Below are 13444 nucleotides of genomic sequence, written 5' to 3'. Positions count from 1 at the left end.
GGGAGGGAGAGCGAGGGAGAGAGCGAGGGAGAGCGAGTGAGCGAGGGAGGGAGAGCAAGGGAGGGAGGGAGGGAGAGCGAGGGAGGGAGCGAGGGAGGGAGAGCGAGGGAGGGAGGGTGAGTGAGGGAGGGAGAGCGAGGGAAGAAGAGCGAGGGAGGGAGCAAGGGAGGGAGAGCGAGGGAGGGAGGGTGAGTGAGGGAGGGAGAGCGAGGGAGAGAGCGAGGGAGGGAGAGCGAGAGAGAGAGAGAGAGGGAGTGAGGGAGAGAGAGTGAGGGAGAGATAGAGAGGGAGAGAGAGAGAGAGAGAGAGAGAGAGAGGGCGAGGGAGGGAGAGAGAGAGAGAGAGGAGAGAGAGAGGGCGAGGGAGAGAGAGAGGAGAGAGAGAGAGGGCGGGGAGGGAGGGAGAGCGTGTGAGAGGAGGAGAACGAGGGAGAGCGAGAGACACAGGCACAGTGTGAGCATCTCTTCCTGGCATTCAAGCTGTCAGTGTAGGAAGAGCAACATCAACACACACAAACACACACACACACATCTGATCTAAGCGCTTAACCGTCACCAGCCATGAACTTCCTCCGCCGTCGTCTCTCCGACAGCAGCTTCATCGCGAACCTTCCCAACGGTTACATGTCCGATCTCCAGCGCCCCGATCCTTCTCCTCCTCCTCCTCCCAGCGGCCCGAGCCCGACTCCATCAGCCCAGTCCCCCCCCGCGCCTCAGCCGGCCCCGTCCAGCGGCTCCAGCGGCTCCTCCGGCTCCGGGTTCTTCAGCTCCATCACCAACGCCGTCAAGCAAACCGCGGCGTCAGCGGGACTCGTGGAGCAGAGCCCGTCAGTGGCGTCTCGCAGGTTCAGGATCCTCCTGGTCATCGACGAGCCGCAGCACGACTGGTGAGTTCACATCCAGGGAACTACACTTGTTGAGCTTGCATGAGTCCGTGCGCACGTCACTCATCCATGCTTGTTTTATAGGCACGTTTCGATCTCTGATTAGGGTTTTCTTCACAAAACGAGCCTGATTCCAGTCAGAAGTTCTTCATTTATACGCCTCTTAAGCAGACAGTGCATGCAAATGGTGTTCGTCACGACGCAGAGCTACTCCCTACATCACAATTTCAACCTTTGATTGAGATCCTCCTGGGCTGTGTTTGAGATGCATCACGGATGATGAAAGGTTAGGCTGCTGGAAGTGTGGATGAACTGCAGTTTTTCCATGTTTTTGCAGTGTTGACCCCCAAACCAATCCTAGTGAACTAGACTTGTTGATCGTGCATGAATCCATTTGCATGTACGTCACTCATCCATGCTTGTTTTAGAGGCACGTTTCGATCTCACATTAGGGTTTTCTTCACAAAATGTGCCTAATTCCAGTCAGAAGTTGATTGGTACCTTGAAAAAGCTGCCATTCTTTATTTATACGCCTCTTAAACAAACAGTGCATACAAACAGGCTTGATTTACAACACCGTTCGTCACGACACAGAGCTACTCTCTACGTCACAATTTCAACCTTTTATAGATATCATCCTGGGCTGTGTTGAGATGCATCACTGATGATGAAAGGTTAGGCTGCAGGAAGTTTGTCTGCCATTTTTCCATCTTTTTGGTGTGTAATCTGCTATTCTTTTAATCAAATCAATTGCTGATTATGAAATGCCCAGCTGTCCAGTCTCGGTTACTATAGTCTCCACAGTGCTGCGATTGATTGGCTTGGAAAAACCCCATCCAACTACACCTGACGGATGTTCGGGGTGCATTACATTAATGAGCTTATCGCTTTAAGCATGCCACAGAAGATATTTATTCACAGGATTATTTTGCATAATGAAAAACCCACAGTAGAGGAATCACAAACTTACTTCCCCAGGTTACAAACATGAATATTTCAGTGCCGTTTCTCCAGGAGAGTCAGCATGCATTCTCTCTAAGAAAGCGAAGCTAACTGTGTGTTATGTGTATTGATTTTTCCAGCGCTGGGGAGCCCGTAAGGCTCAATACCACTGACTTAGGAAGCCAGAGCTTGTACTGTAACATAAGCGAGCCTAATTAGAGCCTTGCAAATGTTTTACATTCATTTTGCATTTTACACACTCAAAGACGTTCATGCTAATTCAAGTTTTTAGATCGTTCACTCTCAGAAAAAAATGCTACGAAAGCTGTCACTGGCACAGTACCCTTTAAAAATGTTATAATATGTACCATTTAGGTTATAATATGTATCTTTTGGTACCAATATGTGCCTTTGATGTACTAATATGCACTCTTTTGCCTTTAGAAAGGGTTCTGCCCCAGTGTCAGCTTTTTTTCTAAGCTTGCGTATTCAGTGCGGAGCAGAAAACAGCAGGAGTGATGTGCAAAGAATAAGGACACAATCTGTTGGTTTACCTCTTATAATAACATCTCATTTCACATAATCGCCCGCATTTAAGTCCCAGCATAAAGTGCGAAAGGTTCATTATTGAGGGTGATCTGGAAAGCGTCTTGTGTATCACTGAAGAGTGAGGATGACACACACATGAAGCTTACATAACCGTCGGCTTCCATCTTCTGTGTGATCCGCCACGTCCAGTCCTCGGAGGAAAACACCTCGCTTTATTTTCCTCAAGACTGTGTGCTTTTCTCTTGCTGGAGATTTCTGTGGCATGTGCTACTAGATTTCCTTGATTTTGCTCAAGAATTGTGAGAAATCTGTGGTTTTTAAATGTTAGTTTTCTGCCCAAAAGGAGGGCTGATCCCACTGGATGTGTGAATGCGGAGCGGTTCTGCCCTTGAGTCTCCTCTGTGTGCGTCGGGAGAGAGTGTGTGAGGCCAGCGTGTGTTGAAGTAATGAAAAGAGACATGGTGAATCAGCAAAGTGAGCCTGAGGCTTGCGTCTGAGCGGTGTGTGTGTGTGTGAGGATGATGTTGTTGTTGGGAAAGCAAAATGTCGACATGCAGGACAGATATTTCCTGCAATTATGTTTATGTGTATACATGTGTGTTAACTGCCTCCCCACCAGCGTTTTATTTTTTAGTTTGCAGCCAGCATCAGCATCATTGATCATATTCACAAAAATGTCATGGCCACCATAATATTTTGTTGTATGAATTTGTAAACAATCAATATATCAACAACAAAAAAAGAAAGAAATGAGAATAACCTCTGTTTTTATTCTAGCTTTATTCATTCTCTTTTATCAGCACTTGACTGCGAGTGTGTTTTAACAAAAAACAAGGTGTTTTTGTCAAAGTCTTCGTCCGGATGAGATTCAGAATGATGATCAAAACATAGATCGAGTCCATCAACACCTCAAAGCTTGAGTCGTTTCAGTCCTCTCATGTGTTCAACATTTCATTCAGTGACATTAGGCATTTTTACAGTATGTACTGTTGAATGTGTGATGATCACGTTATGTGTGTACACAACTTCTATCCGCTCTTCTTGGTTTACGCAGATCCAGGGCTTGACATTAACTCTTTTGCTCCAGTCACTGTGGACAGTGGTTTTCCAAAGTTACTAACAACTCAGCATTTTCACTGGCCACAATTTTGACCAAATTGCCAAATTGATATTTTTAATATTATCACATAATTTCACTGCAGGTTTATTAGGCTGCTGTCACTTTAAGACCTGATGCACTGATACATTATACTGTTACAGATGCGTTTTCTTTCTCAGCGGTTTACGTTCACTTATAATGTAACTGACTGTGTTTATGTCAATACTCGCCATGACCGGCATTTTGACATTATTTTGTGTGTATTTGACTGTTTAAGCAAAATGGAAAAGAACTCAATTCAGTACTGAGAGGCGGCTTTATGTGTCGCACTTTGGCTTTCAGCATGAAATCTGCAGGAATGGGTAAAATTATGCGCAATCCCTCGCCGATATTCAAGACACAGCAACAATATTCATCCAGAGCAAATGAAACGAGTGAGGGAGAGATGAGAGAGAGAGAGAAAGTGCAGTAGGTATCGTATATCTATTCTGTGAGAAATGAGTATTAGAAGTGGTTCAAATATTTCAGTATCAATATATGTAGGCTATCAGAAAATCAATATTTTTTACAACACTACATTGCACTTAGTGTATTATATCAGATGCCTTTTTAAAAGACTACAGCCATAAACACTGAAAATACTGAATTCCGTTGCTTCATAAATGATGGAAATTCTCATCAATAGCGGGAAAAGAGTTAATATGTATCTGCACCTATTACTTTTTTTTGATTTTACTTTTAGCTGTTTGTGAATGTAAACAACATCTACAAAGTTACAAAGCACAAAGTGAGTGAATTCCACAAAGTGAGCCACTTCACGTCGAACACACCAGACTTAGTTCAAACTGGTATAGCAATACTGATGTCATAGATTTATTATTTGTAATGGTAAAGAGGCATTACATTTCCGACACACAAGCGGTGGACCAATCACAGCAGGCTAGGCCATGCAGCTGACAAATCACAGTAAGCTGTTATTTTCTGGCTTTAAAGAGACTTGACCTAAAACACAAAGGATTACAACATGAGAAAAAAAAATGGTGACATATTATGCCCCTTTTCATAAGATGTAATATAAATCCATGGTTTCTCCAGAATGTCTGTGAAATTTTACCTCAATATACCAGATCATTTATTATAGCTTGTCAAATTTGCGCCTTTTTGGTTGTGAGCAAAAACTTTCCGTTTTTGTGTGTGTCCCTTTAAATGCAAATGAGCTGTTGCTCCGCCTCCGTTCAGAAGAGGGTGCTGTCTTTACACAAGCTTCAGAAACTCGGCAATAACAAAACAGGCCAATCCAACTAATTCAGAATCCCAGAATAACCAGCAGCGAGTGCAGCCTTAAAGTCGGCATGAAATCAAATTTGACAAATCTTCTTTTTATATCTAATATTATAGTGTTTATTATAAATGATTTATCTGTGCACTTCATTATTTTTTAAAAATTCATGTACCCTTATAATCTTTAATAAAAAACATTACCCTTCCCTCCCCCCTCGAAACGACCTCTCTTCTCTTTCGGTCACGAGGCATGGCGAAAGGGTGTGGCCCGAGCCGATGAGGGTGCGGCTATCGGTGCACCGCCTCTCAGAGAACCTGTCAGTCATCGCAGCCAGCAACATGGTGGTTATTGTTTTGACAGTTAAGGTAAATAACTAGATTTAGATAAGATAGATAGCCTACCATTCGGACACATCGAGATGCTCTCGAGGGTGAACTTGACAGATGACTTGACTCACCTCGGTTCGCGGGAGGCTCGTATAAATATGGGCTTTTTCTTGCCTGAAAATTTAGCTGCTCGTCCTCGTTCTCGTCGCCGGGCTCCTCAATAAAAAATCCTTCATGGGAGGGTAACGGTGGGGAGAAATCCTCCACAACTGAATGTAAACTGGTATTCAAATCTCCCTCCATTTTGTTTGCAACGCCCAACCTCCAACGATCCAATCAATTCCCGAAGGACGAAATCAAGCCCCGCCCTACATTTTTTTCTTATTTCAGAAGCCGTTTCACTCGGATATACATCACAACAAGGAAAAAATGACAATCTCAACTTTCGTTTCATGCCGACTTTAAGCCCCGTTCACACCGCCAGCGACTTTTTTGCTGTATGTCGCTCGGCTCTGTACTGTGAAGTCGCTTGTGGGCGTTCGTAGTGCTGTCGCTCTAATGTTATTGGTAGACTGCACGTCTGGCCATATCTATACAAAATACCATCACAAGTGATATATACAACTATACAATTTAAATTTGACTAGGAATTAGGCTCAAAAGAAAAATTATGCTGTTGGGAGAGTGTTTTTATATTACCACAACAGTGTTAAGTGGATTAAATTAATTTACTAGATTAACAATCGATCAATCAACAAATTAAACTCACTCATACTGTCATAAATTACTAAAACATCAATCAAATTTGACAAATAATTAATTTTCTTGTCCCTAATAGTCATGGGGAAACTGTAAAATGAACTGCAGCAGTGCTAAACTTGCATAATAAAATTACACCACTCGAACTATAAATGTATGAATTAAACTCACTGGATGTCGACAGTTTCTTTTCCATGCATCATTTTATTATATCCATTTATGTGGTTACAGTCAAATCATATAAAACAGTGAAATCGTCCTCGAACTCTTCTGTCTTGCCTGCACTCGAGACAGTGACGTGAGCTCCACTGAAAGGCTTTTTTCCTATTGGTTGTCGCTTGCGAAAATCGCTTCTCATTTGCATAAAGTTGAAATTTCTCAACTTTTGTCGCTTGTCTCTTGTGGCTTGACACGCCCACATTCTGTTGCCAACGGTCATTTTCGCTCATGTCGCCAGAAGTCGCCAACGCTCCATTGAAATGAATGGGAACATGTTGCTTTGTCGTTGCGTGTCGCTGTCGGTGTGACGGTGCTGATCCACTTGTCCGTGCAACCCTTCTGTCGCGCCGCGCTCCGCTTTATTCCTATGGGTGACGTCACGTGACTTTAACGCGCCCGCAAAGCATCCCGGGAAGGCGGCGCTTCATTTGGAAAAATGCTGCACGTCAAAAGCTGGCCGATGCCCATCTTTATGCAAATGAATCCGTCAAACGCGACGCGTCTAGTCAAGTCAAGTCAAGTCATCCTCATTTATATAGCGCTTTAAACAATGTAGATTGTTTCAAAGCAGCTTTACAGAGATAAACATATAATTTAAGGTAACAGAGATCGGTTTGGTTTTATAGTGGCTCTTGAAAAATGTTTTTTCCAGCTAAAGTTAGTTTTGATTGATTCACTTCCGTCTAAATGATCATTTGTTATTAAATTAGGGGCAGCTAAGACGACAGCGTTCTCTCTAAACAGACTTTAAACGTGAACCTGTGATAGACGCTGATGGCGTTCACATGCGCATTAAGAATTGAGTCTATAGTTATGTGCGTTTGAATATATGTGCGCAGGTTTGTAATTCCTTACAAACCATGCCTAAACAAACTGCTTGTCTACAAATTTTGATGCAGAATTTTTATTTTATCTTATCACTTTGGGTAGGTACGCGAACCGAAAAATTCCATAACGCTTTATCTGTAGAGTGGTATAGGGATCCTCCATAGGGAGAGGCTAGTTGGCACTTCAGCACTGCATTGTCATCAGGTCCAGGCGAAAGTCCTTCGTCAGATCTGGAAACAGCCTGGATCCAGCAGGCTGCGGGAAAACCTCGGGATAAACATAGACACTAAAATTAGCGTAGATGCCATTCTTCTTATGATGTAATGAGTACATCAGGATTTGAGGGTACATCATGTAATGAGTACATCAGTTCTGGCTGACCTAATCTAAGCAGCCTAATATTGAATTATAGAAGGCTATAGAGTGTTATGTGAATGCTAGGTCAAAGAGATGTGTTTTTAGTCTAGCTTTGAATTGACAGACTGTGTCTGCTTCCCGGACAATGTTAGGAAGATTGTTCCAAAGTTTTGGTGCTAAATAGGAAAAGGATCTACCGCCAGCAGTCGATTTATATATTCTAGGTATTATCAACTGGCCGGAGTTTTGAGATCGCAATAGACGTGAAGGACTATAATGCGTTAAGAGCTCGCTCAAGTACTGGGGAGCTAAACCATTTAGTGCTTTGTAAGTAATCAGCAATATTTTAAAATTTATACGATGTTTAATAGGGAGCCAATGCAGTGTTGACAGAACCGGGCTAATATGGTCGTACTTCCTGGTTCTGGTAAGAACTCTAGCGGCTGCGTTTTGAACTAGCTGTAGTTTGTTTATTAAGTGTGCAGGGCAACCACCCAGTAGAGCATTACAATAATCTAGCCTTGATGTCATGAACGCATGAACTAGTTGTTCCGCATTTGTCAATGAGAGCATATGACGTAATTTAGATATATTTTTAAGATGGAAAAATGCGGTTTTACAGACACTAGACACGTGACTTTCAAATGAAAGATTGGTATCAAAGAGCACACCCAGGTTCCTAACTGACGACGAAGACTTAACAGAGCAGCCATCAAGTGTTACACTGTATTCTAGGTTATTACGTGTGGAAGTTTTTTGTCCAATAATTAGAATCTCTGTTTTTTCAGAATTTAGTAGTAGGAAATTACTAGTCATCCAATTTTTGATATCAACTATGCATTCCGATGATTTTGTGAATTGGTGAGTTTCGTTAGGTTTGGAAGAAATATAGAGCTGAGTATCATCAGCATAACAGTGAAAGCTAATTCCATGTTTCATAATGATATCTCCTAAAGGTAGCATGTACAGAGTGAACAGCAGCGGTCCTAGTACTGAGCCTTGTGGTACGCCATACTGAACTTGTGATCGATAAAACATCTCTTCATTTGCTGCTACAAACTGATAGCGGTCAGATAAATATGATTTAAACCATGCTAATGCAATTCCACTAATGCCAACATAGTTTTCTAGTCTATTTAAGAGAATGTTGTGGTCAATGGTGTCAAATGCAGCACTAAGATGAAGTAACACTAATAGAGAGATACAACCACGATCGGATGATAAGAGCAAATCATTTGTGACTCTAATGAGAGCTGTCTCAGTGCTATGGTGCGGTCTAAATCCTGACTGGAAATCCTCGCAGATACCATTTCTTTTAAGAAAGGAACACAGTTGTGAGGATACTGCCTTTTCTAGTATCTTTGACAGAAAAAGGTAGATTTGAGATCGGCCTGTAATTGACAAATTCTGTAGGATCAAGTTGCGTTTTTTTAACAAGCGGTTTAATCATAGCCAGCTTAAAGGTTTTTGGTATGTAACCTAGAGACAAAGATGAATTAATGATGTTAAGAAGAGGATCTATGACTTCTGGAAGCATCTCTTTCAGTAGTTTAGTCGGTATAGGGTCTAACATACATGTTGTCGATTTAGATGAATTAACGAGTTTGCAAAATTCTTCCTCTCCTATGGCAACAAATGAATCAAATTTTACCTCGGGGAGACTATAATGCAATCCCTGATGTGATGCTGTAGTAGACGATTGCATAGTTATAATTTTGTCCCTAATATTATCAATCTTATAAGTGAAGAAGTTCATAAAGTCATTACTGCTGTTTCTTGGAAACTTCTGGGCTTGAAGCTTTCTTTTTCGTTAGTGTAGCCACTTTTTCAAATAAATACCTTGGATTATGTTTATTTTCTTTTAACAGGGTTGAAAAATAAGCAGATCTAGCAGCTTTTAAAGCCTCTCTGTAAGCAATCGAGCTCTCCTTCCATGAAATCCGAAATTCCTCTAGTTTTGTTTTCTTCCAGTTGCGCTCCATTTTTCTGGCTGCTCTCTTAAGGGCCCGGGTGTGCTCGTTGTACCACGGTGTTGGACTATTTTCTTTAATCTTCTTTAAGCGCAACGGAGCAACTGTGTCTAAAGTGCTGGAAAGGAGAGAGTTAAAAGTTTCTGTTGCAATATCAAGTTCTTCTAAGCTATCTGGGATGCTGAGACGATGAAACTGATTAGGAAGATTATTGATAAAGCAATCTTTAGTCGCAGAAGTGATAGGTCTAACATACTTGTAACACGGAGTTGGCTTTGCAGCCTTGGCTAAATGTTATTTACATGAGACTAGATAATGATCTGAGATGTCGTCGCTCTGCTGCAGAATTTCAACAGCATCAACATTGATTCCATGTGATAATATTAGATCTAGAGTATGAATACGACAATGAGTAGGTCCTGACACGTGTTGTCTAACTCCAATAGAGTTAAGAATGTCTTTAAATGCCAATCCCATTGCATCTTTTCCATTATCTACATGTATATTAAAATCACCAACAATTAGGACTTTATCTGCAGTCAGTACTAATTCTGATAGAAAGTCAGCAAATTCTTTGATAAAATCTTTATGGTGCCCTGGTGGCCTGTATACAGTTGCCAGCAGAATTCTCAAACTTGATTTATCGTTTACATTATATATTTTTACATTAAGCACCAACACTTCAAAATAAATATATTTTAAACTAGATTTTTTAGTGGTTTTGAAATTATTACTATAAATTACAGCAACACCTCCCCCTTTGCCTTTCAGGCGAGGTTCATGTTTATAACAGTAATCATGAGGGGTGGACTCATTTAAAGTAATGTAATCGTCTGGTTTTAGCCAGGTTTCTGTCATACACAGCACATCTAGGTTATAATCTGAAATCATATCATTAACTATGAGTGCTTTTGAAGGAAGGGATCGAGTATTCAGCAACCCAAGCTTTATCATTTGCTCATCTGTATTATATCTATTTTTTATTTGTTGAATATCAATTACATTTTTAACCTTAGATCGGTTTGGACGTTTTTTTGGATTTCCAAATTCGGGGAACAGACACAGTCTCTATATGATGATATCTAGGTGAAAGAGCCTCTATGTGATGGGATTTATCTGACCTTGGTGACGCGAGGCCGCTAGCAGACGGTCGGTTTAGCCAGTTTGTCTGCTTCCTGTCTATCTGATAGAAGTAGTCTCTCGAGGGGCCTTTGTTCTAGACTGGCTGCTGGGTCAAAACCACGCCCATAGCGGTAAATTGGAAGAACGCCGATCAACTTACAAATGTGGAGAGGCGTGCGACACCACGCTTCAGTTGTGTCGCAAAAGTGGATCAGTACCGTGAATGGGGCTTTACGGAGAGACTCAGGAAGAGTTTCTGAATGTTAGTGGAGACATTTATGTAGTTGTTGTGGAGTTACATTGATCATCTCATCATCACGTTGAACTTTTACACAAGTTTTACAAAAGTTTTCTGGGTTGGTAGATGCACCAAGGACACGATTATAGCACTTAAACACAGAAAAAGTCTGTTCGTAAAATATTATGAACTTTAAGGCACTTGTTTTTGTGCATATTTCATCTCTACATTGATGGGATGAACCGTAATGAGGTCCACCTGTGAATGCAGACACACACGACGGCTGATAGCGTTTACATTACACTTACCCCTTTTCCACCAAAAAAGAACTGGTTCGGAACTGGTGCTGGTTCAAAGTTGGTTCGGAGTTGGTTCAACTTGCGATCCTTCTCAGAACCGGTTTGTTTTTCCACTGACTAGAGCGCCAAGCGAACGACGTCGTTACGTCACTGTGTACGTCGCTATACGTCTTAGCTAGAAACGCTTGCAAGTACAACATTACTTTGGGATTATCTCTAACTCGTGTACCAAGAAGGCTTTAAAAACAATTGAAAAATGTAAGTCTTTTAATCTTTTCCTTTGATATGTAATCTTTTCTGATTAATAATGTACCCCTGTCTTTTTTTCCCTTTCCGTTTATTTGTTCTATATTGTGACAGTTTTTTTCGTTGCTTACATAATGTTTTCAATAAAAAAAATTGAAAATAAAAAAAAATTAGAAACGTTTGCGCCAACTTCAAGCATAACAATTACAATGGCGGACTAACGTTACATCGTGTTTCTGTAAATGCTTCTCCTGGCTTTGCGGTCAGAAAAGATGTTTTGAACACATCTAAACCCGCCCCCAGACCCCGACGTAAGCATGACGTGGTAAAAGAACGGTTCTCTGGTTCTAGTCCAGCAAAGAGTTGGTGCCGCTTTGGAACCAGTTTTCCTGGCCGACAACCGGTTCTTTGGCTGTCGAAACACAAAGAACTGGTTCGTGAGTAGGCACCGGCTCCGAACCGGCTCTCAAAATGCTTTGGTGGCAAAGGGGTTACTGAGATCCGATCACAAATGGCGCTTTTCCACTGCATGGTACGGTATGGTTCGGTTCGGTACGGCTCACTTTGGCGCTTTTCCACTGCATGGTACGGTACGGCTCGGCTCGGTAAGGCTCCCTTGTGGCGCTTTTCCACTGCATGGTACGGTACGGTTCGGTTCGGTACGGCTCACTTGTGGCGCTTTTCCACGGCATGGTACGGTACGGCTCGGCTCGGTACGGCTCACTTGTGGCGCTTTTCCACTGCATGGTACGGTACGGTACGGCTCGCTTTAAATGGTACAACCTCTGTTGAGGTTCCAAGTGTACCGTACCCTACTAAAATGTGACGTGGAAGCTCTGTAGATCACTGATTGGTCAGACAGACAGAATCTTCACTACCAGCATCATTCTATTTGCGAGACATGAAACCCGCTAGATTTAAATAGCCAGTAACAGCCAGCGCTGTAGCACCTGTTTTAAAACTACTTGCTTGACTTGCTTGAAGAAAAAAAACTTCCAAAAAAGAAATGGTTGAATCGTGGTCAGTGGACGAGAAGCGCAGACGTTCCTCTTGTTGGTTGCCGAGGAGCGGATAAACTATAACGATCAGTCATAATCCCACCCACTTTGAAGCGGTACTAACTGCAGTGGAAAAGCAACCGAGGTAAAGCGAACCGAGCCGTGCCGTGCCGTGCCGAGTCGTACCACGCAGTGGAAAAGCGAAGCGAGCCGTACCGTGCTGAGCTGTACCGAGCTGTACCATGCAGTGGAAAAGCGCCAAAAGCGTCCTCGACTCCCTCCGGACCGGGACACACTGATCGAGAACATTGCCATTAGAAGCACGTTTACACTCGTCTCGTCAGCGTGTGTGGACAACAGCCTCTAATCACGTGGAATATTAACTCTAGTGTAATCTCATCATGTCTTCTGGCCTTATTTAACAGCATCCAAACTCAATCAGCCCGGCTCTGCTTAACATCAGCACAAACAGCACAAACTCTCTCTTTACGCTCATTTCATGCCTATTCAAGTTAGTTCTTTAGCTTAAAGGTATGGGTAGCTAATGCAAAAAGTATATTGCTTTTAGGAATGACATGACAAATTGATTTTGTAGTATTTTGAGCAGTGAAAATATTTCTTATGAAATAACAGTGAAAGCAGTTACATTCATTACATTTAATCTTAGTTAATGTTAATTTCAACATTTACTAATATACTGTTAAAAACAAAACATGTATCTGTTAATATTATTTAATGCACCACTATAAAGCTCAATTGCAAATTCTGTCATGAGAGTTCAACTAAGCGACACATTAAAGATAAATTACATTTTTAATGCTGTAATGTTTTGTATTTGCCGATACTTCACTGATAAATCTCACAGATCAATTATGATACAGTCAGGGAACATGACTGATGGATAATTTAATTTTAATAATGTCGAATTAGTTTTAATTTATTATACACATAACCCACTGCCTGTAATTACACTGATATTAATGAATTAATTTCATTAGAAAAGTCCTAAACTGGAACTACATGACCATCTTAAACTGCAGAAATACAGATTAATATTAAATGTAATAAGTGGCTAGTTCTCCAGCCTCAGGGGAAACTTCTGCACGTTTGCTAATAAAACAAAGATGTCTTCTATAATTTGCCCTGTGCTCGTTTGCTTTAATGAGCCTGTTGATGCTCATTGATGAAGTAGATTAGTGACTGAAGGCTCAAGAGCTTTTATTTCCCTCAATACTAATGAGCTTTTACTGAACATTTTCCTTCACAGCTTTGGCAGATGAAAAACTGCTGCAATTATTAGAAACTCTGGACTTTTTAATAGTCTTAA

General features: G+C 41.6%; 1 protein-coding gene across 1 annotated transcript in view; it reads left to right on the top strand.

Annotated features, from left to right (window-relative positions):
* The first annotated feature begins 374 nt into the window (after window positions 1-374).
* Window positions 375-13444, top strand: part of syn2b (synapsin IIb) — a 122970-nt gene continuing 109900 nt past the window's right edge. Inside the window, exon 1 of the mRNA XM_077202611.1 lies at window positions 375-886. Within this exon, the coding sequence (XP_077058726.1) occupies window positions 561-886 (326 nt within the window). The 5' untranslated portion in view covers window positions 375-560. The remainder of the gene's footprint in view (window positions 887-13444) is intronic.

The sequence above is a fragment of the Siphateles boraxobius genome, unplaced genomic scaffold (genome assembly GCF_051911475.1).
Source record: "Siphateles boraxobius isolate OS27281-9 unplaced genomic scaffold, OSU_SipBor_1 5, whole genome shotgun sequence".
NCBI classification, from domain to species: Eukaryota; Metazoa; Chordata; class Actinopteri; order Cypriniformes; family Leuciscidae; genus Siphateles; species Siphateles boraxobius.
Note: the sequence above shows the minus strand (reverse complement) of the source record. Positions and strands in the feature narration are given on the sequence as shown.